Here is a 27,522-nt window from a genome sequence, read left to right on the forward strand (position 1 = left end):
TTTCTGTTACAGTTATAACATTATAACGTTGAGGGTTTTGTGTTTATCTGGGTGATACGTTTGTGGACTTGTACTGTTCCCATGGTCTTTACAAACGTAAAAAAACTATCTAGATTTTATAGCCACCAATCCCATCATCTAGATCCAAAATTTCGCATCTAGTCTTAACCAAAAAAACTATCTAGAATCTAGCTTTAAAATCCGTCATGCACTTCGTCATGCAAGCATTGCAAGTCTGCATTTTATCATAGATAACTTAATTAAGTTATCTATGATTTTATGTTTACTTTGGTCATGCATGAATGCGCGATGATAATATAGTAATCCAGCTCCTCTTTCCCTCTCGTTTCTTTTATTATCCTTTGCTTTTTATCACCCTTTTATGTTCGAAAATATTTAAACTGAAGTATTGCATTTTAACAACTAATGGATTGGACAAATATAATGCTTCCATGTGTAAACAGACAATTGATCTATCTCTATGGTCAAATGACCTTCCATGTGTTATTCGTGTGTAATGGACATGTGCACTGTACTGTGTCAATCTGGTTAAAATCAGACATTTGAGCTACTGACGTTTGATATGGTTCGGGGAAGGGCTGCCTCTGAAAGAGATGTACAAGTCTTGTACTACAAGAACGAAAATACGTTAGATTTGCTTGTGTTCGCGGCCCCACTGGTGGTTGTGCTAGTAGACAAATTCGAGCTAGTTACTGTTCGGGCTTTTCATTGTCCACGAGATACGGGCTTGCTGGGATGCCAAATGCAGTCAGTATACTGTAACTGAACGTCTGTATTCAGACGATATCCCTACTTTGTTTCGGTTCTTAGCCAGCTGTTTGTGTGAGAAGTGAGGACAGATTTGATCTGTTTGCTCCAGATTGCATTTTTTCCTGTTTTATCACACAGTGTGTCTTTTTTGGTAAATACCGTTTCATTATTGAGCTGGTTTGTTGTGATGCAGATATGAGATACGTTTTAGTTATTTTAGGTTTTTAACGAGGTTCTGTTTTCACTACAATGGAACCTGTGAGGGCCCACTATTGTGCCTTAAGGTATTTTCGCAATGCAAAACTTGCTTGTAGTCATGAATGTTTTATTGAACAATGTCGGAAATTTTCTTCCAAAAGCTACACCGCCTTAACAAGAAGACAACTGAAGCAATACTGTGATGTTTTGGGAGTATCTGTCACGGCTTCAGAACCCAAAATTAAACAAGCCTTTTACAGAAAGAGCTTACAGCTGCATCCAGACAGAAACAAAAGTGTTAATTCCCAACATGCATTTACGGAGATTTCAGAAGCTTATCAAGCTGTTATAACATACAAGCGAAGTGGTAATGAAGACTCTAAAAGCCAGCAGACATGGAAGCGAACTACTGAAATGAATGGGTTCCGTCCTTGGGCTAAGGTTCCTGAAAAAAAGGGACCCCCACCACCTCCATTTGGAGCAGGTGGTGTAGAACTTGATAAACATGTAATAAGGCACCACACAGCTGATGAAGCTTCATTAAAAGTGGAAAGCAATGCTGGGGATTTTTGTAATGAATTTTATATTGAACAGATGGAAAGGGACTTTGAAAGATATCACATGGAAAAGTTAAAAAAGCAGAAGGAACTTAATGAGGAATCCACCAGTACTGGTGCATGTGTTATAATGTAATGTTTTAAAATGTTTATTTATTTTATTGCTGTATTCGTAAAACATTTTATTTATTGAACATTTTAAAGCAGGGGTGTGCAACAGGCGGCCTTCTTCAGAGAGTTCAGCAAAATTTTCCACTAGATTTTAGTAAATCTCTTTAAGTTGCTATACCATACGAAACAAGTATAAGCTAAATCCAGCGTTTTCCAACTGGTGGGCCATACAGCAGTTTGCAAGTACTTCACCAAATGTTACATAATAATTCCCTTTGTCTAGTAAGCAATTATTTTGTTGTGAAACCCAGTGTTGCGGCGAAACTCTATACATTTTGGAATATAAAATGTATTGATGCTTTGGAAGAATTTCAAATTTATTATGTGCATGAAATAAATTTTATGGCCCTCGCTTGATGTGCAAAATTGGTTATATGACCCACCGAGGAAAAATGTTGCACACCCCTGTTTTGAAGTCTAAGGCAATTTTAAATAGTATTTACTTGTTCTAGGAAAATGTGTTTTCTTTTGTTTTAAAAAAGTGAGTTTTAATTTATTTAGGTATTAGTGGCTTGCATTTGTTGTAAAACATTATTTGTTATCAAGTCACCTGATCTTTGTTTTTCGAGTGTCTCTCCTTTTAAAACAATTATTTGCAAATATATTTTTGTGTTTTTTTCAAAGCCAAACTTTACAAATAGGCAAGGAATCCAATATAAAACTAAAATGGTAGCTGTCCTATAGATTTGTTATTTTTGTCGTATTTAGACCAGATGTACATCTGTTCCCTAAATCTTATCCACAGAATTGTTTCTGCAAGCAGGGATTGATGGCACATATACTAACATATTGCAGAGAATGGGCTCCACAGCAATATAGAATAGCCAGTCTGTTGTTTTTCTGTGCTTTATTGAAGGTGATTATGCAATGAAGCAGATATGCTAAACAACACAAAAATATACAATGGGCATGACATAGTTCACACAACTATCCCGTGAATTAAAAGACATTACTGATGCACAAAAACTTTAGAGAAATATTTTTAAGCAGTCACATATTGCATTGAACATAATTTAAAAATCTAAGCATCTGCCTCACTGATTGTTCAAAACCTTGTACAATTTAAAGTCATTGCTGTTTGATATTTTTAAATGGGTAAATCTACTAATAAGAGAAATTAGTACACCAAACATATATAGTATAACACCAACTGACCAAGTTCCACAATTTGTAACTCTTGATACTTTACTTGATTTTATGACAGCTTCAGGGCAATCCGGAAAATCCTGCCATTATTTTTTTAAATATCCATCATTACCTTTGTGACAAATCTTTCAAGACCATTTATAAGGGAGTTGTTGATTTCCAGATGAATAAGCATTTGGTGGAAATCGATTCTGTGTTGGGCCTGGAGAAAAGTGGCTAGGATAGGGGTACATGTTTTGTTGAGAGTTAGGGATTCTGCCTGGAACAGGTGGTGGAGAGACAGTTGATGACACAGGAGGATTTCTTTGAACATCCAACACCAACTCTCGCATTTTATCGGTTTTTATGCGGCGCATGTGTGCAAGTGTCCGTTTGGCCTTAAAAGTTGACATAAATTCTGCCAATTGAAGTTCACCCTCACAGAAGTCTTCTGCCAACTTCTAAAAGTAAAATCATTGTCAACAATATATTTGATTGTTAAATTCCATATGGTACCTCTGACTGTTCCTCGGTTTCAGCACATGTGGTTTGTAAAACTGCCAGCATTGTTTCTAAATTAACATCTTTGTGCAAAGAATCTGGACAAACATTTTTGCTATTAATGTACTGAACTCTTTTGGGCCAAGCTTACAACAAGAGAAACAGTTTTGATCAAATAACTTGAAAACAACCTCTGCTTACCTAATTTAGCCTGGTTTGTGTTGAAATTATCATTCAGCTCCTTTAATTGTTCATATTTTAGTGCCAATTCCTCACGCAGTTCTTTTAATTTGGGTTCACGAGTAATGTTGTGGTCTGCTATGCTTCTATTTTCAGCTTGAATCAATTCTCTGTCCAACTTAAGCTTTTTAATCTATTTAATAGAATACAAAAAGAAATCTGGAAAAATTCAACAGTCGAATTCAAAGCACCTTCTCATTGTCCATGACAATTTCATTTATTTTATCCTCATTGTCCATTAATTCCTGAAGTTCTTCCATAGATGCATCTTCTAAAAGTGTCGTAAAATCAATTTCATCTTTAGGTACATTTTGTCCAGGATTGGGGTATTGGTAACTCCACTGAGACATGACTATTTGTTACTTTTAAATCAATGGCCAAGAAAGAAGCCACCCATGTATGTAACATGTAACAGTTTACCCCGTTAATACCTAAAGCTGTAAAATAATACAAAATATATGATTTAGGTGTTTATTGTTGACAGTCTATTTGTTACACAACAAGCAAATTTACAATCATAGAAAACAGACAGCTGTAGACGATGAGCGATGTGTTGTGGTAATTATTAGTGGAAGTGCATAACTGAAGCACATAACGCTGCAGATGTGAAAGTGACTGTTGAAAACACAATTGCTTATTTACTTAATAGTATGCAGTACGGTACTCATACTCACTGACAAAGCCTGTTTGACTCAACTATTCTTGGTCACGTGAGGGTGAGTCGTCCTGTCCTGTGTCGTCACAAAGTACCAACCTATGATAGTCATGCCGATTTATAAAGTATCTTTTTAACTACGAACAGAACAGGCAGCCCATTCCGTTTATGAAAAGTTTATTTGACAAAAAGAGAGGCGGGTCAAAGGCAAATTTTGTCAGTTTATCATCTTACCTTTTGAGAAAAACTAAACACCCTTTACCTTTCGAGAAAAACTAAAAAATCAATTTGAACAAAAGTATTTTTTTTTTTATGTATTTATGTTTTATTAGGCGGATATCAATATAATAGTATACAAACTGTAATTACGGTTTGCATTTGTCATTTCGTTTTGCAATTTGACATAGTGCCTGCTATTTTGTGGTCTAGTTTTTGTGTTTGGGGGAAATTATTCTGCTATAATGGTTGATGGCAATCGACAACTTACCACCGTCATTTCGCCGAATTGAGAATCGAACTTTTTTGTGGGAAATTTTGCAATTAAACTGATTACCACATACCAGTTTCAAATTTTATTTTTAGCTTAATACATAAATTATTATTTTTTGGGGGGTTACGTCATAACTCGGATACGTCACACACATAATGACGTCACTATGGCATCATCATAGAATTCTGAAGGCCTTCAAAAAAACCTCATTTTGCGAAAAATTCATCGTAGCGAGCCCAAACTTTATTCATGACGTCATCATGCCTTCTCATGACGTCCCAAAAAAATGACGACAATCGCTTTTCATTATCACATCATTTTTAAATCTCAAACAACGTTTAAGCCTGTGACGCGACCAACCAGAACACAATCGTTGCGTCCCTGCCGTAAAACATACGGTAGGCTACCATTGAACACTCGTTTTGGATTTTTTTCCAATTATTTTCCTCGTTGTTGTTTTTTTAATTGTTTTTTTTTCCATAATTTCGTTGTTCGTCAAACTTTCGAAAAATGTCAACTGAGCTGGGGCCCTTTGAACAAATGGACCACTTTTAACCACTGGGGGTAGGCTAGACTAGTGTTTTATAAAGTCGTTCGTCCGCTTTTTATTGCAGAAATGGATAGTACTCTGGTATATGTTTTTAAAACACTTGTTAAACTTTTTCCTTCGGGGCCGGAACATAATTTCGTTGTTCGTCAAACTTTCGATAAACGTCAACTTTGATAGGCCCCCTTAAGCAAATTGGTCATGTTTAAACGCTAGGGGTGGTACGTTGTAGACATATTCGTCCGATTTTTATTGCTGAATTAGATAGTAGGCTACCCCACTATATGTTCTCAAAACACTCGTCAAATGTTTTTCCCTCGGGGCCGGAACATAATTTCGTTGTTCGTCAAACTTGTCTAATTACGCTTGAGACATATTTGACCTTGATTTCACTTTTTCACTCATTTTTTGAAATTTTGGTCATAAATCAATAGTTTTCAGATGAATTATGCTTGAAACAGTGTTCGCTACTGACAATCACCAAAATTTGTAATGTGTATTGTCAGAATCGTTATTTTGCTTCAGTCACATGAGAATGGCAGAATCAATCCGTTATGTGGTAAACTGCGAAATAAAAAAAATTCGTCGATATCGTTTTTGAGTGTCATTTCGGCGAAATGACATTTGTGACAACTTCCTGCAATCAGAAAACCGAAGCATTTGCAACAATATTTGAGGTATAATGACAAGTTACAAGTTGATGTGGCATCTTCACAAGCAAGAAGCACACCTACACCAGCTACCAAGGCTGCCATACGAGATATATGGAGCTATATCAAGATAGTTTTGGTTAAGCCTAGATGTAAAACTTGGGATCTAGATAATGGCTATATAATCTAGATGTTTTTTTAAGACCATAGGATTAGGAACAGTACAAGCTTACAAAGGTCCCACCCAGATAACCACAACAATCAACATCAATTGCAAGTTGCAACAGAAAAAATAGAGTGATGATATAGGAAGAAGTAAGCTTCTTCGACATCTAATATGAGGCAATTTGTGTTAAAAACCTTCATATGTGTTATTGTTTGGGTAATATATCATATTAAATTGCTTTATGTTTAGATATATTTTTAGGTTTCATTTTTCAATTTAGATAATTCTAGATATTTTATGAGGTCAAACCAGATTACCAGATTTCATTCAAAGACATAGGTGGCAGCCTTGATCTATACAAACAATTGTTTCTACTATTGTACTGAAGAGCCAAGTTTACTTCAAACTGTAATAATTTGCTGCTTTAACCTGCACAATTTTGTAAAGTTTTGGTATTTTATGTAATAACACTAACTCTATGCAAACTGGAGTTTGTTGTTTTGTAAACAATAAGTATTTGTTGGGTTTGGTTATGACTTCCTAAATTTTGTTTCTTAATAAATTATACAAAACAAACAAGTTTACAGGATTTGACCCATTTTACAGAGTATTAATAGCTCTTAAGTTGCAAAAATAGACTTTAATTTACCAGCTAGCTTTGTTTTGCATGAATAGGTAGTACTATGCAAAAGCAGCACAGACAACAGTTAAAACGCAAACCTTTCAGTTCCTCAGGAAAAGAATTGTGAAAACTACTGTGGGTTAGGCTACAAGACGCGAAAATTCCGTTTACAGGAAATAACTGTAAATATAGCTATAGCTAATCCTGTTTGTATTAATATTGAGTGATTAAAAAAAAACTTAACTGGGATATACTTGCTTTTGTTACACTGGCTAATTTGCATTCTGTTTTAGATCTACTCGTTTTTATAATGAAGATAAATGATAAACATCTTGCTAATTATGCATCAAGCAAAGAACTACCGGACAAAGAAGGTTGGCTATGGAAAAAAGGGGAAGTTAACACAAGTTATCAAAAGCGATGGTGTGTTTTAAGGGGAAATTTGTTTTTCTACTTTGAGAAAAGGTATGATGAACTTTCAGGTTTTGGTGTAACATTTTGCTAATTTATTCGTGTCAATTTATGTTTTTGCCAAGACAAGATAAGGAACCTATAGGTGTAATTGTCTTGGAGAACTGTTCAGTGCAATTAGCTGAGGGAGGAGATTCTCCATTCACATTTTCAATTCAGTTTGCTGGTGAAGGAACTCGGACATACAAATTAACTGCTGATGATGATGACCAATGCATGTCCTGGGTTAAAGTGTTATCTTCATGCAGCTATAGGTGTGGAAAGCTATTTATTGTTTCTAAGCAAAATAAGTTGTGGTTATCTTGCTTGCAGATATTTGGAAATTTTAGTAGATGCATTACAAAGGGAGTTTGACACCTTAAACAGCAATCGTCACAATAACCTTGAAATTCAAGAGCCTTGGAATGCAAATTCTGCACTTCCTTTATCATTAACAGAAAACCATTTCTCTCAGCACAAGTCCAGTTCTGTCAATAATATAGCTAATATGGTTGATGATGACAATGACAATTTTATGAGATTTGATGCCAGTAGCGAAGATTTATCCACAGTTTCCCCCAAACTTAATCGCTCACAATCTACAAATGAGTTGTCAACATCTTCTCTCAATGTGGGGCAGATGGACCAGTTAAAACCTGTCAACAAAGCAAAGAAACTGAAAAAACTAAGTCCCCACTTGGGTAGGAAAAAAGGAAACAAATACAAAGAACGTTCTTCTCCATCACCAACACAGTCGAATCAGAATGGTGTGCTTGATGAAAATGAATATGTATTTATTGAAATGCACCAACAGCTATATAAACAAATACAAGCGTTTGTTGCCAATGTTGAGTCAGCTGTATAGTAAACGTACGATACTCTGTGCCTTAACCATCAACCTTCTGACTGCTGCTTAGTAAAGAAAATTCTGTTTGTTGTGTCTAAATGCACATTTATTTTGGCTCATGAAATGGGTATAAGTGAAAGTTCTAAACATAATAATATGCTTTACTATCACCGTCGATCATAAAAAAGTATTACAATTGCAATTGAATATACCAGTTGGTGCCCTTTACTTATGTATAGCATTCCATGCAGATAAGCAAACAAATAGAAATGCTGTTTTTTCTTATACTTATATATCACTATGTTCTTCATTTTATGATTTTTTAAAATCAGTATGGCATTTCACCACACCATTATGGCATTATTTTTTCATTGAATCAGTTTTGGTTTTATGGCAGTCCAAATTTTCTGAGATATTAGTTTTTTCTGCAAACTGTGGTGATTATGTTCAAAAAACCTCAAAAAACAACACTTCAAAAAAGTAAGCACTGTATTAAACTTTTACTTTGGTAAAACCTTCCATCAAAATATAAATCATTGGTGAATTAGCATATCATTGGTCTGTTTTTTTAACAAAATTGTGTATGGCATTGTGTTTAACTGAGATGATAAAGTTGACAAACAGTTATGTCAGTTTTGCGGCGTGACAAAATCAACATGACTAAAGTTCACTTGCCTGTTGTATTAACTTGCTGACATTGCTAAATTACTAGATTTTTTTAATGTGTCATACATTATTTTTAGTTCTACTGTATTTCATTCATATGCATAACATCTTGTATTTTTTCAATAAAAAATCATATCTCTTACAGTTCTAAGGTTTGTTGGCAATATGACTGCTAAATGCAATTATTTCTGGAAAAGCCAGTCAGGAAATGCTATTCAGTACATGAAATGTTTTAATGGCAAGTCATTAAAACTTGATGGTGGAAAAAAGCTCACTCAACTTTATGTGATAATTCCAGGCAATCCTGGGTGCATCCAGTTTTATGAAAAGTTTGCTGAGGAACTTTGTAACTTGACCAATAATCCTGTTTGGGGCATTTCTCATTCTGGTCATGCCAGATGTGGAAGTGGAATGAAGCATCCAGAAAAAACTGACTGCGGCTTGCAAAAGCAAATTGAACACAAAGTTCAGTTTCTTGAGGAGGATGTGTTTCCTGTTGCAGAAAAAGTCTTTCTAATTGGTCATTCTATTGGGACTTACATCATTTTGCAAATAATGGAAAGATTGTTTGGTAAATATAAAAATGAAGTGAGGGGTATTTTGCTTTTGCCAACCATTGAAAAGCTGCTTTTGTCACCGAATGGACAAAAGATTGTTTCACTTGTGCACAATGAAAGATGGTTGACACCTATTGTATCTGCCACTTTAAATGTTTTGCATTTACTACCAAATGCTGTGTTGGACTGCATCTTGCCATTTTTTGTTGAGGTAAAGGAGTTTTATGTTTCCCACATAAAACAACTCTTTAAATAGCTTTTATTTCATTTTGTTTTGAGAACTTTTATCTTGAAATGAGTGTTTTGTGTGATTGTGAAATTATATAGCTTCCTATTTTTGAACTTGTACGTTTGTTTTTGTTTGGCAGACTAAAGAGGAGTTTATTTTAAGCACCATCAAAGACAACATTTCCCCAGATGTTGTTATGTCAGCCATGTACATGGGATTAACAGAGATGCTTGAGGTGAATTGCTGCTTGACATTATCTTTTTTGTACAAAAGAGTTTCAGCTTGTAATGTAAGAATGTCTTGATTGAAAAATAAGTCCATATGTGATGATTCTAAATTGCAAAATTAAGTTTTTCCAAACACAGTTAGGGACTCAGTATAGGACTTCATAAAACTAGTTGTAAATTGCTTTGCCAAAACTAACTTGTTACAGGTTACTGAAAGAGAAGACCACATTCTTGACAAGCATATTGACAACCTAGTGTTTTACTATGGAGCAACAGACAAATGGTGTCCAGTTTCATTCTATGAATCTATGGTGAAAACACATGGGCAACGTAATAATATCATGTTGTGTCAACAGAACATCCCTCATGCTTTTGTACTGACTAAAAGCCTCGAGATGGCTAAAATTGTGGCATCTTTTGAAATGAATTAAATCTTTTACATTAATTTACTGCATTTATTTTAGTGTTTCAATTTAAAGCCCAGATTATTTGATCCATTCCAATGTCTAAATTTGTGTGTTGCAATATTTATTTTTATCTGTGCACTTGACAAACTGTAGGTAAAACTTGATTTTTAAGAGATACATTTTAGAAATATGTGTGAAAATGTGCCATACAAAAGTGTCAAAAAATGTTGTTCAATTTATTATTAGTGGTTGGAACTATTATGTCATAGAACCTATTTTTAATGTGATTTAAAAAAAGTATGAATCAGATGCACTTATGATGACATGATGCAAATTGAAAAGTGACATTTTTGTTTGCCGAGCCAAATTTTCGAATGTGTTATATGTTCTATAAGTAACTTTGTTGATATATTTATGCCAGAGTATTTATTAAAATAGATTCAATTTATTTCAATTATGACTGAATTTTTATAGGGTGTCCTTTTCCAGATTTTTTTTACAGAACCATGTTAACAATAACATGCAACAGTACTTGTAAAATCCAAAATTTTAGGTATCAAATAAATGTGGCATCAGACACACTACAATGGTTAAGTTGATAATTATGGGTTCCCGTTACTCATATACATGATGCAGGAGTTTTGTACTACCATTTGATGCATTTTAAAGTTTTTTTTTAAATGGTTTTGTAACTCTTAGTTTAATTTACCCATTTTTCATCTTCAATATTCTTTTTTAGGTTTACCAGTCCTTCAGGTCAGAAATACAACTCTTAATGTGCTGAAATATTAAACAGTGTTTTATAATAGGCCTACCACATGTCCTCCTTTTAACAAAAAAGGACAGAAAATTTGAAAAAATGCCCGAATGTCCTCCTTTTTTGAATTTTCTAAATTTATTAAATATAGATATGACACTTATACCTTAAAAAACAGCAAAAAATATGTCTTCCAGTTTAACTTGTAAAGAAATATCGGCGGATTTTACATAGCAACTCTGTGACAAAATGAGTTGCAGAACGTAAAACTTCATCCAAACTATTCTAAATAAAACTGAGAAAGCGGTTTTGACTAAGTGGTCCAATTCGATTTTCTCTTCACCTGTCGTTGGTTGATTTTCGATTCCGAGGCGTTAAATTAACAACCAAAATTGGTTTTCTACACTTCTGTTTTTTGTTCCGCCCAATTTAGTGTCGTGGTGATTCTCGATTGATGCCTTTGTATGAAACGCATGTGTGAAATATAACGTCACCTGTTGCACTCAAGACTGGATAGTATTCAATACTCGTTGATAGTTTTATAACTTGGTACGCATTTTTGCATTATCAGAACCTTTGCAACATTTAGGGTTTGTAGAGCTCTTCTGGCAAATGTTATTTTATTCAGACGTCATGTACAGGTATTTTACCCCGATGAAGACAACCTGTATGGGACGTCGAAACAAAATTACATTTGCCAGAAGGGCTCTACAAACTTGATATTATGCCTGGCAGCAATTGCTTCTATTTAGGGTTTGTGATACTATTTTTTATGTTTCCTATTTAATTACTTCGTCTCAGGCTTAAAGTCACGATTTTTTTGCAACCAAGAAAGGTCCATCAATTTTCTATTTATTTTCTGTCACAAGGCATGCACTATGCATGCAATTGATGTTTTTAAAAAACAAAACAGGTTCGTTCTATCAACACTCTGATTTAAATCATAATACAGACTAAAATCATCCACAGCAAAACGTTTAAGGGAAAAAGTTCACATGTCACCATGACAAGAAATTAAGTGCACATGAACAAGCTACAAAACACTAATTTGCATAAATGTTCAACTACAACAGGAAATTCCTGATCTCATCAAAACCTTTCCCATAAAAAGAATAACTTGGGCTATACACTGCATCAACAAAAACAATTTTTGGGCTTCACATATGTTAAGGATGTTTGGGTTTGCCATTGGAAACGTTTTTCTCGTTTAAACTTGATTCCAAAAGAATTTTAATGTCATCAACAGCTTGTTGAAGTCCAGCAGCAAATTTTTGGGATCCAGTGTCTGGGCAACTTTTGAAACTTGTAATGAGGCATGACACTGCAACATAGTATTAAATTTATTCAGACAGTGATTATTCAAATTGCCACCATCTACATATTTAGTACAATAAATAAACAGGCCAGTATTTAAGCTTGTCCCCAGTACTTGGAACTAAGCACCTCATTACATGCTTTCATAGGTTAAAAAAAATGTCAGTTCATTAGGTAAATATATGTCTCAAATAGACATGTTTAAAGATTGCTTGGTGGTCAGGGTGGAGTAACAGTCTTATTAGTGGAGTTCAAGCCAAGTCTCATCCGATTTGATTGGCAATACAAGTCAAGTCGGAATTAGTTTAAGACTCGCTGTTAACTTTTATTTTCTGAATTAGGAAAATCACAGTACGCCAGGCCCATTGAAGGCGCTATACCGAATCAGCCGGTCACCAAGCATTCACCACCATATGGCAAGGCGTAGGCCAGAAAAATCTAGCCTGCGGTGGGATTCGAACCCACGACAGGAGTCTTTCCGGGACTCGCGCTCTACCAACTGAGCTACACAGGCTCAGTGGAGAATCCGCCGAAAGTCGAATCACAAGCACCGTTGCCTGCCTCGTATGCTGCACATGTCAGCTTCGTAGTAGGGGATCGCCAGATTGACCAGTATCAGTTAAGATGAACATAAATTCATAACTGGGATCAGCTCTGAAGCGTCTATGCAGACCAGCGATCACGGCACACTCATATATAAATCACAGTATGCCAGGCCCATTGAAGCTATACCGAATTAGGAAAAAGTTTTTATGAAACTCCAACATTGTTAACAGTGGTGCATTGCAAAATATAAAATTCTTAGCGATATGATGCATGAGGTGATTATTAAGACACAAGTTTTCTTCTATTGTTAGTGCTTGTGTACAGTACTTAAAAAAAGCCCAAGCAAATAATTCAGTACAAAAAATAAACTTATGCTGTTTCTAAAAATGTATGACACAGGTAAAGAACTTTTGAGCATTACCACTGACATCATCCATGAAATAAGCCACCCCATATCCGTCCTGACGTTGTGGTCCAAAACCACCACCAACTGGGTCATATGGAGTGATTTTTCCAATGACAGAATCATAGCGAAGAGGAGATTGTGATGTTGATAATTCATCAGCCTCATAAAATGGCTAAATATACAAGAAAAACATTTAGGGTTATATAGTCATAGAAAGTAAGCTCTGAGTGAATCTTTTGTCCTCCCATTTTAAGTAAATCTGTGATTGAAAGAGAGTTTCCAATAGCATTTAATAAGATTAAATTAATTTTCAAAAAAAGCCTCGGAGCATTAAAAATCTATTGTACCATTGGCAAGCTGTTTTAACACAACACACTTCTACAATATTTAAAATCTTACCCTCATGGTAAATAGTTTTGGAACAGATCCAGATAGTTTACCAGCAATGTACAGCCCAAGCAAATGTCTGTCAACTGCCCTGCCATTCATAGCATCAAACTTGTATTGAGTTTGATGAATGATTGCTTTTTTAAGATGGTCCACCTTTTTAGCAACTGATACATTTGGATCATCAAATGCCTGGAGAAGATTTAGGTGGGTTACAATTAAGTCTTATGTAACAAATTGTTTGCTGTACCTTTGTAAACGCCACAGAATGTTCAGATACAGGTCGAATAGTTTCTGTTCGAGCATTCTTGAATAGCCTGCAAAGTTAAAAGTAATTCTAAACTTCCAAACATAAGTTAAATTGCTTAACCACAAAAACACATCCACACAGCCAAACTTTAACTCCTCCTGTATGTTTTAGTTTAAGAAAAAAACCATTTTTCTGAGAATATAACCTTTAGCTTTAGTCAGACTATTTGTGCCAGAAGCCTATTTAAAACTCCTATATATATTTATTTTTAATTGCCCCCTAGTTTGTAAAACCCTTGGTTGTTTCTTCAGGCGCCAACTCATGGAAAAAACAATTTAAAGCAAGTACATAACAAACACAAGTGCCAGTTATAATGACTGTATCTACCAGCCATAAAAGTTTTAACCAAATCCATTTTTCAAACCCAAAAACATGGTGAAATTAAGATGTGTCCTGATTAGTGAAGTGGACCCATATTCATGCTTAACTGTTTTTTACAAAAAGTCAAAGTTTGCTTGGGTCATCTTTGGACAACTACTTTGGAAGCAAGAAGCAACATTTCTTGATCGAACATGTGGACCAAACCGTGATTGACAGAAAATTAAACACGAGGAAACCCAATGTTTTTTAGTCGAATTGTAAGTAAAATTCATCCAAACCTTGTAGCAGCTGTTTCATAGGTTTTGGGAGTTTTTTTGTGTAATCTGTAAAATGTGAGTTGTAAAGCCATTTGCATGTAGCCATCAGGACTGACTCGTAATTTTTTTATGAAACCCTTTCCCTTGTCCACAAAGTATACAATTGCATCCACATCATCAGCCTAAAATCAGTATAAAAGAATGGTTGACCAATGTGAGGAATTGGTTGTATTTTGATTTGGACACCAACACTAATAAAGTATCTTCCAATAAATTTGTTTATATTCTCGTAGCCAGTGTTTGCAGCCCCTTTGGTCATAAAAGTGTGAAGTCATAAAGGGGCAGAAATTAGAAAAAAAGGAACTTATGCCTTAATAAAGGCGAATATGCCTTAATAAAAGATCAAAAATTCGAAGAGAGACAGTAGATAAATTGTTTAAACCTTACTCATAATTAAAAAAACTGAGTAAAGCAAACTTAAGGGTAACCGCACCAGTTTATCCCAATCAGATTTCATATCAGCAATATCATCTTCAAAATCATTAAGTTCCCATTGCAGTCGCTGGGGAACAGGTATTACAGTGTGTTGGGGTATGTTCCGGTGGGTTGCATTGCCAGAAGAATCATACTGTGCATGATAGAGTCCATACTCCCACATTCTACCAGACAGCTACAAAATTAAGATTGGATGATTCTCTCAAAATAAAACCACATCAAAATTGAGCCAACAGTTACTTACAGTGGCTTCTGCAGATGTGTGTTCAACATTGTAGCCCATAGCACCATTTTCTTCAGTAACAAATGTCATTGATTTGTCAAACCAGCGATCAAATCCGTTTCCAGTTAGGTATGTTTTAAATTCCTCACTTTGGCTCTGTTAGGGAATAAAAGACAGTATGTTTTTCAAAAAACAGAATTTTGAGAAGTTTTAATAAACCCACAGTAATGCATCAGTGCTTGTGCTTGCACACATTTTACGTGATTTGCTGTTCAATCCAAAACTAGGCTTCACTCTAACAACAAAAAATTACACAAACTAGTGTCTAACCAAGTATAAGAGCAATTCAATGCTTCTTTTCGTCCAGGGCAAGTTTTTAGCCTGTGATTTGCAAAAACGTGCATTTTGTAATAACAGATGCTGGACACCATTAAAACAGGATGGTTACTTCCTGTAAATAGCATGTAACTAAAAGTAAACATACTATACATTTTACAAACAGCCATGTTTTATGTAGACCAGACATTCTTTAATAAATGGACAGCTTTTACGTGACTAGTTGGTGAAAAACAACATTTTAAAGTCTAAAGGGCTCATAAAACTATGGAATAGAATAACTCATGCAAGAGTTGGTAACCTTTTAAACATTATGAGCAAATTTACATTTTTAATATGGTGATGACTTTGTGTGTCAACATTTGTGTGTAATAGTGGTTTGTGCCAGTTGTGACCATTAATCAGAAAATAGGCACATTAATAATTTTAAGTTGCATTTTTGGTCCTGCTCAATCAAAACTAACCGAAATCTATGTAAAAGGTTTATTTCTATTTAACTTAACTGATTCTATTTATTTTGTTATGAATGGTGGTTAACTAAAAACCCAAAATTATTCATATTGAGACATACATACCTGAGGCCGCCCATCACCTAATGCAAGACATACAACAGCACTTTCAACAACTTCAAGACTCTCTGCATTAATTTTGTTTTTTAGCAGCTCTTTGCGAATCTAAAGTGTAAGTTTTACTTGCATAAGTTAATTGTATTCAAAAGATCTTTCATATACAAAGATTGATACTTTGAAACAGTGGACATAATTGAAACAAAACTGTAAACATATATACACAAATATAAACAAACATATATATATACAATATACATATATTAAATTTTAGTGCTTCTTCTACTACATGTTATGTAATAATTAACAAAATACACTGTTTACAAAGAAATACATTTATTGGATATATATATATATGTTTATTGACTAATTTTTATTGGGTCCCCATATTCATTTACAACATGTTTGTTTAGGCAACTTGATTAAGAAAGACATATTAATGAAAATGAATTTACCAAAATTTACCCAAACATTGTTTGCATTGCCCAGAAACAAAATCTTTATATTTTTATGTATGTCGCCCTGTTATAGGGTATTATGAACGTATTTGTTTACCTGAGCCCACCTTGGTCTGGTGGTGGATGTAAAAATACTGGGGTTCAATATGTCTTTGTCAGACTTAGTTTCAACATCTTTTGCATCCTTCATCAGTAACTCAAGTTGAGTTTGAATTTCTCGTGGTGTCAATATTGTTTCTTTACCATTTACATCAGTTGCAAAGAGATCAAGTCTGTACATCGATTTTTTTCTGCAGAAAAAACAGCCATTTTACATTCTGTAGCATGAATAATATGTTTTTTAGGTTAATTTGTTGCTTAACAATGTTGCCAGTATAAAAGTAATGAATTTAATCCTGATTAAGCTGTATCACATTCAAAATAATACATGTACCTGAATACCACAATGTGCCGGGAATCTGGGTAAGTCTTAAGCTCATCAATTGCTTCACCAGGTATTCGAGTTGTTGAACAAATATACTTGTATCGATCACAGGAAATAGGAACCATGTTTTGTATCATCATGTTAGACAACTATAAAGGGTAATTATTGCAATTTTTCACGACAGAAATGCAAAAAGTGATATAATTGTTGACTTACATTTCCATCCTTAATCTTTTGACTGTATTCCATGAAGCCAAACATGATGTTAGCTGCAGAGGGGACTTGCTTGTTTGTCGGATCATTATGATTGAAATTCTTTTCACCATTGCAACTAAAGTTGGAATGCACTAAATCAAGGATGGACACAATGTTAAATCACAAATGTGCAAAGTGCTAAACATTTCTAAACATAAAATTGCATTGTTTTAAATTCTACATGAATTTTACCTGGTAGTGGACCGCGTCCTGCTAGATAAACATATTTGTCCCACAGCTCACTCATCCAGTTCTCCTCTGTTTCATATCTAAAATCAGTTTAAGACAACCCTTTAAATAGCCATGCAACAATAAAAAAGCAATAGTACCTCTGTTCAAGTATTTTTTGAAGCTTTGGTCCTTCATTCTTCTGAAAATCCCTTAGTACTTTTACAACTGACAAATATTCTTCATCCGTCAGAAGAGGTTTAATCATTTTTAAGGTTCTACACACAAAACACTTAATATTTTACAAACATATTATACAAAAAGAAACAAAGGAAACATGAAAGTACATTTGCAAACTAATAAGCTATATATATGCGAAACAACATAAAAAAAAACAGAAACAGTTTGCCTATATAATCATTAATATATTAAACTTTTGCATGGGAAATTTACCCTTTGCTTAAAACGAAATAGGAGTTGCACAAAGTAGATTTAATACCGTACCTTTCACATGTGTCCTCAAGCTTGGGCAAGGGGTATTTTGGAAGGTAGTCTTGGAATGAATACAACATATTTTTCTTGGGAACAAGAGAAGAAAGCAAGAAACCCCAAGCCTACAATAATCCAACAAAATTACACATATATATTAGTTGTTACTTTTTTTTGTTTAGTGCTTGTCAAATATATAAAATTGCAAAGGAATGCAAAACAAAAACACTTGACAACAAAACCCACTCATAAGCTATAACACACCTTTGTCTTCCAGCTTCGGTGATTGTACAACCAATCTCTGTAAAAATTAAAAACTAAGTTGTTTGATTACTATCACTAAAAAACTTTCATGTGAAACTATTGGGCAAGCTTGAAACTGGGGCAAAGGCAAAACATTGTACCTGTAAGTTAACAGTTTGCGAATAATTTCCCATCTTAGCCATTCTGCAATTCCAAATCCAGCAGTTCCGACTATAAACGCCACAATAATAAGACAATAATTTTCGTCTATTGGCAGAACTTCTACGACGTTTTTGGGAACACAACAAAGCAGCGAACTTGAGAATATACCAACCACGGCAGCAACGGTTGCCCCAGTTATTCCAGCAAACAAATATTTACTCATTCCAGCCATTTGTAGCAAAATCAGACACCTCAGTTAAAATCAACAACAAACACAACTAGAGTCAAAATTCAAAACTTTATGTGTAAGTTAGTTTAACGCTAACATACTTAATCATACCAATACCAACAAAACGCCCTTTAGGTGCAAGTCGATTTTTAAATTTCACCGAGGCGTCACCCAACCAACCCAAACTAATTCGCCGGCCGCCGGACTGTTTCCTACATCGGGTCCAAAGGTCACTCGCTAGATCAACGGAAAAAAATGAGATTCGAAATGAGGTTGTGCAGATTGACCCTGAAATCGGATACGGATCCTAGCCTACCTACTGTATAGCCTACGATAGTAACAAAATTTTGCAGATCTGAACACACAGCCCAAATTCCCGTTGGCTTTGGACACAGGTCTTTGCGTTTTATTGTAGGTTTCACAGCCATAAAGCAAGGGCAGTACACGAAAAGCACGACGCAATAAGCCACTTACAAACGATGTATGCATTTTACGTAAATGTTGTATCGTATCCAAGCAGGTTTAAAAAAGCCAGAAGTACCAACCACTCCAAGTCCAAAGTTCGAGGACCTGCAAACATAGGGTGTGAATAGGGGATGGGCGTTACCGCAAACTTTGCCAGTCTGTTGACACACAAAGCCACTTTGGTTCGAAGGACAAATTCTTTCGTAGTAGACTATGTTTAGATAACCTGATCATAGGCTACGTAGGCTTATGGTGCTTTCATGACCCAAACACCAGTATTGAGTGTTTATTCATCGTGCATAGTTTCCAATACTCCAGCCACATAGCACGGTAATTTTGCTGAGTAGCCTAAGCATACCCCAAACGTGGTAAGCATCCCAGTGATGTTGATTCAAGTTCTTTGCGACTCCGACATAAGGTCAAAAAACGACCTTCATCTGTAATGTCTGTGTTTGCTTTTACCACTAAGTAAACCGGGTGTGGAAGTGAAGGCAGCTCCAATTGGTCGCATTTTCAACGGATCTGCTGTTCTATGCGACATATGGAGGTTGATGCGCCGGGAAAGATCATGCGGTGACACGTTTGCGTTGTGTTTAACATCAAGGGGGAAAAATTCATCCATCTTAAACGAATCAGTTCTTTCTTGGTAAACAAGTTTAGTTTGAGTTCTATGCGAATTCGTCGCTAAACCGGAGTTTCCGTTTATATCCATGTGCTGGGCTTTGCGGTTGCTCGTTTTATTTGATTCCTTGCCTATTTTTTCCGTGCGAGAACCCTTTCTATCAGGACCCTGCACACAGATAAACAGGAAAAACTTAATTATTTCGATTCTAAACCCCTACAATTATTACTGTGACTTAACATTGTCATATGCAATGCAAGAAATACGCCCCAGGCATTGCAAAAGTTGCAAAAGAATTTCGAGTGTTCTGTGGGCGGAAATATCGCCTGCTACGCCGGCGGCCAAAAACCGTCATGTATTTTGGACAGTCAGCAAATAACTAGTTTAGAGTTATTTACTATCCGAGAGAGAAATATATTACTACCGACATAAAAGTTTGCACGAAAAAATAAATAAAACATGCGTCACCTTGACTATGTTCACGGTTTATTAATATGTAACTACAGTTTTGTCTACCTGTTTGGGTGTACTTGGCGGCACACCTAGTGTATTGTTTCTCAGGGACTTGAGGAGCAATCTCCAGACGATACCTGCTCCACCAAACATTACACCTGATACTGCCCAAAACGCAAGGGGATTCTGCCAAACATGACAATTATCATTAATTTTTTAGTTTTATAGTTGAAAACTTCTAAGGTGACTTTTATTCGTACGCTTTTGTCAGTATAAATATTCAATTCTACGATTTATCATATAGTCTACATTATGTGACATACTGCTTTGGAACACTATATACGGATCTGTTCATAAGTTTAATGGTGAAAATAACGGCCCAAATAGACGTAAAAAACGACATGCTTTATTATTCAAACGTTTCGGCAAATGTTCATGCCATCATCAGTGATATGAAGGCCACATCAGTTACACTCGTTTATATACACTTGAGTCGCAAGAAGGAATGATAAAAAGGTGCGAAACAAGCGTCGCATCAAAAACGATGAGTATTTGCCGAAACGTTTGAATAATAAAGCATGTCGTTTTTTACGTCTATTGGGGCCTTTATTTTCACCATTAAACATACTGCTTGTTTTTGAATTTGTTAATATACAACTCTGTTAATATACAAAAGCACTCAATGCTGAATAGAGCAGCAAAGTAGAAGGAACAACTACAAATGTAGCGTTGCACGCGTGGTCGTTGGAACAATCCAGGGTTGGACGGAAGAAAAAGAAAACAAATATGCACGAGTATAACCTAATATGTTTACAATGCAATCAAACATCAGGTTTATTTAAAAACGGAGTAAATACAACTAAAGCAAAAGGGAAAAATGTTAAATCCTAAATATAGCTCAAAACGGTAAAATATAGTTCTACCCGTTAACAACATAGTTAGAAAGGTGTCTTAAGAGAACTGCAAAAAAGTTATTCACCTCTTCCCACGATGAGTCAAGATTCATTCCAAACGCCATTCCAAGCATTCCAAATATGGTACAAGAAAACATACCCATCGTTAACTGAAGGTCGAGACGCAGAAGCAAGTTGCGGTGACTACAAAACAACCGGAATCAAAAATGAAAACGCATCATTAAACACTGGTACCTGTCGAGGTTGATTAAAATGGCAGTATTTGAATTTTCGATTGCTTCTTTCAACTCAACAACCTTGTTGGAAATTTCTTCCGCCTGTTGAAGTAAATGTATTTCATAGCACATCTGGTAACATAAACATCATGAAAAGAAACCACAACAACAACGTCATGTAACCCGGGTTTACAAAGTTTGCAACAGATTAACAAAAATTTAGAAAAAATTTCAACAATCTTGTGAAGATTAACATGCAATTTTGTTGACACTTTTTATTTAAAATCCACGTACGTCACGGAGAAACGAATCAATTAACGTTTCCATTTCGTCTTGTAAGTTGATCTTGTATTTTGGATCAATACGTCGAGGTAACGACATCCCGGATTGATTGTTGTTGTTAATTCCATCTGAATTGGAATTGTCCGAAGTGGGCCCACTTTCGTAAGGGTTAAAAATAAACGCGTCGTACATAGATCTAAAAATATATTTTTGTACGTGCAACGAAAAGAGATGTACCGGTAGTGTCTTTTGTTTGGCAAAACAAAAACCTATGCTTTGCATTAGGAAATGATTTTCAACAAATTTGCAAAAATGGTTAAAGCGTGGAAAGTTACTGTTTTTTACCATCTAAGTCGGTGGTTATGGTTCCAACGCTTTTTGTGGTAACAACCTCTTTTAATAGATTTTTAATTTTATAAGAATAATTGACGAAGCAACAGCGCTTCCTAACCAGAATCAGTCAACAAATGTTATTTAACGATATATATTTCACCCGTAAGGGCATCATCAGTCGTCTTATTCAAATTGATTCTATTTGAATAAGACGACTGATGATGCCCTTACGGGTGAAATATATATCGTTAAATAACATTTGTTGACTGATTCTGGTTAGGAAGCGCTGTTGCTTCGTCAATTATTCTTACAGATAATTCACTATTTAATCAGTGATCGTCGACAGAAGATGCCTACTATTTACGGGAAAGATCCTGTAATAAACACTAAATGCCATTTTTAATTTTATATGAGGATTTTTCCAGCTAATCTTCTGTGATTGTAAATATTGCAACAATACAAAAATAGCGGTGGTACTAAACACCGCATGCTACCGCATGATAGCGCGTTCTACCGCATGTGACCGCATGGTATACCGCATGTTATCACACAACAGGAAGTTGTAAAGAACTTTGAATATGCTTTTACGAAAATATAATTTGGCGGACTTTTGAAAGCGCTAACGGTTAGAGCTATTCGAGCTGGGTAAGGGTTTATAAATAAAATAACACTATAATCTGGTTTATTTTACCCTTGTTGGGCTAGTTTTTTGTCATGTGAGATACATTATGTGATTAGGAACCAATGGACCAACTGTTAAAAGATTGCTTATAAGGACCACAACACAAATGCAATTCAATGTTAAAAAACGTATAAGTTTAAGCAAGGAAATGCTTCATGCTCACCTTCCACCTTCTCCCACATCAATGCTGATGCAAAGGTTTCTTATGTCATCATCATATTCGAGAATTTCTTCCAATAGGTCACAAAACTCACGAACAGATGTAGAAAATGTGTTTAACCTTCAATTTATACAATTAATTAATTTTCACATGTTGTACAATTATTCTGAAGTTAAATATAGTCTTGTGTTACCCTAAGCAAGAGTAGTACTAAACACTACATAGTAAGCAGTTTTAATGGACAGATAACACTTGTAAATTAAAGTTGCATGAGCAAAAAATATAATTCCAGGACTAAAAGTGTTGATGGTTAGAGGTATTCAGTTGGGGATTAAGGATTGTAATTGAAATAACACTATTGTCTCATTGTATTTACCATTTTGAGGTGATCATGTTGTATAAAATGTGGTACCAATTGGTAAACATGTGGCATTTAGTACCACTCAGCAAGACAATTGTGTGACAAGGATCCCACACAAGATAAAGGTAGGTAGATAAATCATTTTTATCAAAATGCAATTGTACATTACTCTTGTACATATAAAACAATACCTCGCACTTTTCTGAAGCAGCACATGTACAAGGGACCTGTCTACAACTAAAGTTTTGGGATCAGTCAAAACATTTAGTAAGCCAGTTATGTCTGGTTCAGTTTCTTGCAAACTTAGCTTAAAGTTGGAAATCTGTATACAAAAATATGCTTTAAAAAGAAAAACAAATTGACCAAGCATTTAGACATACTATGTGCATGAAAATGACTTCAACGGCTCTATATTCTAGAGGCAGATTGCTTGTATACAGGGAAGATCCTGTCAACTGGCTAGGCAATTTGTTCCAAAATTCTGCAATACCCTCGCTATTACTAATATTTGTCTTTGTTGATAGATAGGGTGGATCTATTAAAAGTACAGCATCGGAACATACAATTGCCTTCAGTTTCTGAAACAAAAAGCATCAAACTATAAACAACGGAATCAATCAAACGAGTCTCATGTTAAATCATATTAAGTAACAAGTATAAAGACTGTAAAAAAGAACTAATTAACTTGCAGATTGCAATAAAAGGTTACTTTTTATTGCTGTTTCGAGCATGTAAAAGTATTAAAAAAGAAAATACATACCTTAAATCTCAAAATTATTTTTCTGTTCCGAACAGTTAGCATGTTTGTGTGCTGGAAACGCATGTCTCTTACAGTTAGACCAAGTTCTTGGTACAATACTGACTTGGATACATCTGATAAGATAGTGCAAAAATAAATGTGTAAATGACCGTACTTTTTCATAGATTACTAAAACTTATCTTTTAGTGATTATGAACCACAGATTAGTAACCACTAAATCATACCATAAGCACTTCTTACTCCATCCGATGAAACACAGAACTGAAAACAAGGATGTGTTTTAAATTAGTGATTCTAGCAGAACATGTTACATCGTTTTTTAGTTCAGAGCAAATGCCTACCACTTGAAACTTCGGAGCATTTTTCGTAAGTCCCACTTTAGGTGGATTTGTGCTTTCTTGTCTATGCAGCACTAAAGGTAAGGGAAGTAAGGTCATTAGTTACTAAACAAAGTTTGTAAATTTATTTACAACTAACAGAAAAAAGCATCTTCCATAAAAAACTGCTACGATTTGCTGTGATGCTCATTGCTCAGTAAAAAGTTAGTTTTGTGTTGAGATAAAAATCTTTTAGTGTATAATGTTATTTACCTTGAAAAATCGTTGTTGTGGTTCTTTTAACACAGTTTGCACACAGCAGAGCCGTTAATCTATTCAAATATTGTGGCAATGACATGATTCCTAAAAATCTCTCGGCCGCATTGGCGCTTGCGATTCGAAATTAAAACCAAAGAGGGAAACCACCCGATTGTACTTGTACACAGGGGTTCCCAACCTTTTTACGATCCCGTACCATCTGGACGCTCTGCACTGCCACACGTACCACCATAGAGCACTAATGTGCTCTACAGCAGTGGTTCCCAACCCAAAGTTGGGTCGCCTGAACATTCTGTTGGGTCGCTTTTATAGTGACCATTACAGCATCTACTTTTTGACGCCTCGTAGCGTTACTTTTATATTACCTAGTCCTAGGGCTTTAAATTAAATTATTGCCCAATAATAAACTTCATCACAATTTGTCGTGATAATGCTTAAAACTGTTTGTGACGTCATAAAGTGGTGTGTTAGCTCACAGTAGAGCGTTGTCTGGCTAATAATGCTTCGATTCAGCTCCGAGTTCGGGCTAAATGGAAATGTTTGGTCGAAAAAAACAACAGCGTTTATTCGTTATAAGGTTATTGATTTGCTAGACTGGCGTAGTAATTTTTAAAAAGCTTTCCGAATTTACAGACACAAAATTCCACCAAAAAACATGTCCATGGGTCGCGAGAAACCACAAAACTAAATTTTTGTAAGTATTTGGGTCGCGTTAAAAAAAGGTTGGGAACCACTGCTCTACAGTGCTCTATGGTACCACTTCTTGCAGAACAACTAATTTGTTTGAATCATATTTCATTCAACGCTATCTTAAGCACCAAAACAGCAGATATATCTATCAAGAGCAATCATTTGACATAATTAACGCCCACTGTGCCGCAGCGTTGTTCGGCTTTTCATAGCAAGTAGCAACTATGCTTTTTGTTGAGAATTGACATGACCTGTATTTTGAAGATCGTAATGATACGAAACAACAGGAATAGTTACGTAACAATGACAATAGGCCTGGGGACTGTTTTTTTGTGAACAAAACCAGACAAACAAAATATTAAGTTGCAAATTGAGGTTTTTGTGAACAAAACAGAAGCTACTCGCGTACCACCTGAAAACCCTTCGCGTACCACTAGTGGCACGCGTACCACCGGTTGGGAACCCCTGTAACAGCGTTTCATAGAAATCCTGTTACTACAAGGTTTTATTTCAACTTTCCGCAAACATAGCTTTTCAAAAACATACGAAGTGTCCAGGAAGCCGAACTGCTTGTTATATAGCCTCAGGTTCGATTTGGATTTATTGCTTTTAGAAGTTTTCAGATGATTTCGGTTCAGGTTTTGGATTTTGTTCGGGTTCGGACAAATTATATATTCCTTTACGACAGGGGTCTCAAACTCAAACTGCTTTAAGGGCCAAAAACAAACTTTTAAGTAAGTCGAGGGCCGCACTATCGAAACATTTGTTACAGTGTAACATGACAAACATATTGCGTGATTTAAATCTAAAATGTTCATTTATACCATTAACCACATTAAAAACAACACAATAAGAAACAGATATATAGTGTAATTAAGCACAAGAACCAACTGTGCTTTATTGCTTTGTGTGAAAACAATGACCTTTAATGACGCAACAATGGAAAAATATGACGCAACAATCGAAATTGCTCATTCTAAAGAGGAGCTTATTAATTTTTTTCTATTAAAACGCTGCATATATACCACTAACAGAAAGTGATTGTATCTTGTAAACTTACTGATCTGACAGGATATTACGCCTGAGTAAAACACATAACTTCAAAAAGTGACTTCGCGGGCCGCACAAAAACACTTGGAGGGCCGCATGCGGCCCGCGGGCCGCGTGTTTGAGACCCCTGCTTTACGATATATATACGATATATAGTCAGTTTTACACGCTATATGTTTTTTTTGTGGTGGCGATCACAAAAAATAGGCTGCATATTTACTGGTTTTGTTCCGGCTTGGGTTTCTAAGAAAATGTAATTTACGGTTCGGGCTCGGTTCGGATTTAATAAATTAAAGCGGTTTTCGCACAAACAAAACGGTTTTCGGGTTCGGGTTCAGTTGGTTGATCATTTAATGTAGCTGTGCTTATGTTAGCAAATCGTCAACAGTTAGTGATAACTGATAAGTGATAAAACCATAACATCGGTTCCAAAGGTAAATCAAAATTGCATAAAAAGAGTATCATTAGTCCGTGCATAGTGTTCCTAAGAGTATCATTTCTTTTATAAACCATCGGTAAACACTTGGATTTTTGCAAACCTGATGGTAACAAACTCCAGCATCACCTTTTGAGACTAACAAAAAGTTTTTCTGGTGACCTTCTCGCGAGTCGTTTTGCTTTGGTCGGACGGCAAAAGCGATGAAGTCCTGTCTGAACAACCCCAATTAAAACAGGATTATCGACATAAAAATTATAAAAAACTGCAGCAACTATATGACAACGCAAATACTTTAAAGTTTACAAAAAATATAATGATTCCATTATGACAGGCAGAGACCATGACTTAACACCCCAGTGAGCATGAAACCGAATTGATTCAATGTTGAAAAAATGTCAATATAGCCCCTCGATGCCAGTGCCAGAATTATTCTACTTTAGTTGGGTTGCATTTCGTAATATTTTTGTTGGTTGAGTGTTTGGACACAAGAAAGTGCACAACTTTTAATATTTCATAAAAAATGGACTGATGAAAAGTAGCCTAGGTTATTGGTTATTTAACATTTTTGAAAATGTGAACCACTGTTAAGATAGACGTGTTAACAAGTCAGCTGATAACAGTATAGTATAACTTACCGGGCGTTTAGTCAACTTCAAGCAAATTCTGGACTAGTCATTTTATGCGTCACATTTCGTTTTTACGCTGCAATGAAGTCAAATCATTTGCAGTCTTAGGTAAACACCGCTACTACGCATATGTTCGATATTAACGGGTTTTAAAGAGATAGTACCACTTCTAAAGGTTGTAAACCTATTCACAAAGGGTTGCTGTTACTTTCTGTTTGGCGATATAAAAACGATGGTGAGCACACCTATTCACAAAGGGTGGTGGTTAGTTTCTGTTTGGCGATATATAAACCAAACAGGAGGTCGTGTTTGATTTTTTTCTTTTGAATGTGCGCATTTCAGTCGCAAAATTGAGTGTTGCGCGATTGACCCAGACTGTCTGAGTTTATTGTTCGGCTCCTGAATTTGGAAAATCACCCGCTGCTTCACTGTATGAAAAAATTCGCGGTTGT

General features: G+C 35.4%; 6 protein-coding genes and 1 non-coding gene across 9 annotated transcripts; 3 read left to right on the forward strand and 4 right to left on the reverse strand.

The window, feature by feature from the left end:
* The first annotated feature begins 446 nt into the window (after positions 1–446).
* LOC145228406 (uncharacterized) lies at positions 447–2,299 on the forward strand. Its single transcript, XM_080093456.1, has one exon. It carries the CDS (start codon positions 1,021–1,023, stop codon positions 1,660–1,662), a length of 642 nt encoding a protein of 213 aa, XP_079949582.1. The 5' UTR covers positions 447–1,020; the 3' UTR covers positions 1,663–2,299.
* A 230-nt stretch (positions 2,300–2,529) lies between these two features.
* LOC145228402 (vacuolar protein sorting-associated protein 37B-like) lies at positions 2,530–4,029 on the reverse strand. 2 transcript variants are annotated; one of them, XM_080093455.1, is made up of 4 exons: positions 3,755–4,029; positions 3,525–3,696; positions 3,339–3,421; positions 2,530–3,280 (listed from the first exon to the last, which is right to left on the reverse strand). In XM_080093455.1, the coding sequence occupies exons 1-4, from the start codon at positions 3,911–3,913 to the stop codon at positions 2,972–2,974; spliced, it is 723 nt and encodes a 240-aa protein (XP_079949581.1). In that variant the 5' UTR covers positions 3,914–4,029; the 3' UTR covers positions 2,530–2,971. The 2 variants fall into 2 exon arrangements, with proteins under 2 accessions (XP_079949581.1, XP_079949580.1); XM_080093454.1 differs by having other exon boundaries at positions 2,530–3,283.
* Positions 4,030–6,017: 1,988 nt separating this feature from the next.
* On the forward strand, positions 6,018–8,800 carry LOC145228400 (uncharacterized). The gene is made up of 4 exons (XM_080093452.1): positions 6,018–6,247; positions 6,987–7,158; positions 7,230–7,418; positions 7,477–8,800. Exons 2-4 carry the CDS (start codon positions 7,004–7,006, stop codon positions 8,006–8,008), a joined length of 876 nt encoding a protein of 291 aa, XP_079949578.1. The 5' UTR covers positions 6,018–6,247; positions 6,987–7,003; the 3' UTR covers positions 8,009–8,800.
* A 21-nt stretch (positions 8,801–8,821) lies between these two features.
* LOC145228399 (lipid droplet-associated hydrolase-like) lies at positions 8,822–11,335 on the forward strand. Its single transcript, XM_080093451.1, has 3 exons — positions 8,822–9,424; positions 9,582–9,677; positions 9,876–11,335. The coding sequence occupies exons 1-3, from the start codon at positions 8,822–8,824 to the stop codon at positions 10,098–10,100; spliced, it is 924 nt and encodes a 307-aa protein (XP_079949577.1). The 3' UTR covers positions 10,101–11,335.
* Positions 11,336–11,669: 334 nt separating this feature from the next.
* Positions 11,670–18,519, reverse strand: LOC145228393 (carnitine O-palmitoyltransferase 1, liver isoform-like). 2 transcript variants are annotated; one of them, XM_080093443.1, is made up of 16 exons: positions 18,193–18,519; positions 18,053–18,089; positions 17,804–17,913; positions 17,461–17,577; positions 17,324–17,400; positions 17,093–17,223; positions 16,886–17,025; positions 16,550–16,742; positions 16,004–16,102; positions 15,114–15,248; positions 14,868–15,044; positions 14,396–14,556; positions 13,737–13,803; positions 13,499–13,678; positions 13,122–13,271; positions 11,670–12,154 (listed from the first exon to the last, which is right to left on the reverse strand). In XM_080093443.1, the coding sequence occupies exons 1-16, from the start codon at positions 18,423–18,425 to the stop codon at positions 12,041–12,043; spliced, it is 2,121 nt and encodes a 706-aa protein (XP_079949569.1). In that variant the 5' UTR covers positions 18,426–18,519; the 3' UTR covers positions 11,670–12,040. The 2 variants fall into 2 exon arrangements, with proteins under 2 accessions (XP_079949569.1, XP_079949568.1); XM_080093442.1 differs by having other exon boundaries at positions 13,115–13,271; positions 18,193–18,516.
* Positions 12,588–12,661, reverse strand: Trnas-gga (transfer RNA serine (anticodon GGA)). The gene has a single exon. It is a non-coding gene; the product is annotated as a tRNA-Ser (tRNA).
* A 293-nt stretch (positions 18,520–18,812) lies between the features above and the next one.
* LOC145228394 (magnesium transporter MRS2 homolog, mitochondrial-like) lies at positions 18,813–24,546 on the reverse strand. The gene is made up of 12 exons (XM_080093444.1): positions 24,260–24,546; positions 24,011–24,081; positions 23,894–23,930; positions 23,670–23,782; positions 23,290–23,487; positions 23,101–23,231; positions 22,552–22,668; positions 21,386–21,569; positions 21,111–21,193; positions 20,942–21,059; positions 20,026–20,148; positions 18,813–19,677 (listed from the first exon to the last, which is right to left on the reverse strand). The coding sequence occupies exons 1-12, from the start codon at positions 24,342–24,344 to the stop codon at positions 19,321–19,323; spliced, it is 1,617 nt and encodes a 538-aa protein (XP_079949570.1). The 5' UTR covers positions 24,345–24,546; the 3' UTR covers positions 18,813–19,320.
* Positions 24,547–27,522: the final 2,976 nt, after the last annotated feature.

This window comes from Phallusia mammillata, chromosome 5, assembly GCF_965637545.1.
Source record: "Phallusia mammillata chromosome 5, kaPhaMamm4.hap1.1, whole genome shotgun sequence".
NCBI classification, from domain to species: domain Eukaryota; kingdom Metazoa; phylum Chordata; class Ascidiacea; order Phlebobranchia; family Ascidiidae; genus Phallusia; species Phallusia mammillata.

Excerpts from the sequence above, each read along its gene's own strand:
- LOC145228406 (XM_080093456.1), top strand. The coding sequence starts at position 1,021 with ATGGAACCTGTGAGGGCCCACTATTGTGCCTTAAGGTATTTTCGCAAT.
- LOC145228402 (XM_080093454.1), bottom strand. The coding sequence starts at position 3,913 with ATGTCTCAGTGGAGTTACCAATACCCCAATCCTGGACAAAATGTACCT. Across the intron at positions 3,422-3,524 it reads CACAAACCAGGCTAAATTAG|ATTCTTTGCACAAAGATGTT; the intron begins GTAAGCAGAGGT and ends ATGTTTGTCCAG. Across the intron at positions 3,284-3,338 it reads AAACCGAGGAACAGTCAGAG|AAGTTGGCAGAAGACTTCTG; the intron begins GTACCATATGGA and ends TTTTACTTTTAG.
- LOC145228400 (XM_080093452.1), top strand. The coding sequence starts at position 7,004 with ATGAAGATAAATGATAAACATCTTGCTAATTATGCATCAAGCAAAGAA. Across the intron at positions 7,159-7,229 it reads TTTTTCTACTTTGAGAAAAG|ACAAGATAAGGAACCTATAG; the intron begins GTATGATGAACT and ends GTTTTTGCCAAG. Across the intron at positions 7,419-7,476 it reads TTATCTTCATGCAGCTATAG|ATATTTGGAAATTTTAGTAG; the intron begins GTGTGGAAAGCT and ends TCTTGCTTGCAG.
- LOC145228399 (XM_080093451.1), top strand. The coding sequence starts at position 8,822 with ATGACTGCTAAATGCAATTATTTCTGGAAAAGCCAGTCAGGAAATGCT. Across the intron at positions 9,425-9,581 it reads TCTTGCCATTTTTTGTTGAG|ACTAAAGAGGAGTTTATTTT; the intron begins GTAAAGGAGTTT and ends TTTGTTTGGCAG. Across the intron at positions 9,678-9,875 it reads GATTAACAGAGATGCTTGAG|GTTACTGAAAGAGAAGACCA; the intron begins GTGAATTGCTGC and ends AACTTGTTACAG.
- LOC145228393 (XM_080093442.1), bottom strand. The coding sequence starts at position 18,425 with ATGGCTGGAATGAGTAAATATTTGTTTGCTGGAATAACTGGGGCAACC. Across the intron at positions 13,804-14,395 it reads TATGAAACAGCTGCTACAAG|GCTATTCAAGAATGCTCGAA; the intron begins GTTTGGATGAAT and ends TTAACTTTGCAG. Across the intron at positions 13,679-13,736 it reads ATTCTGTGGCGTTTACAAAG|GCATTTGATGATCCAAATGT; the intron begins GTACAGCAAACA and ends AATCTTCTCCAG.
- LOC145228394 (XM_080093444.1), bottom strand. The coding sequence starts at position 24,344 with ATGTCATTGCCACAATATTTGAATAGATTAACGGCTCTGCTGTGTGCA. Across the intron at positions 21,194-21,385 it reads TTGATTCGTTTCTCCGTGAC|GCGGAAGAAATTTCCAACAA; the intron begins GTACGTGGATTT and ends TTACTTCAACAG. Across the intron at positions 20,149-20,941 it reads TTGACTCATCGTGGGAAGAG|AATCCCCTTGCGTTTTGGGC; the intron begins GTGAATAACTTT and ends CATGTTTGGCAG.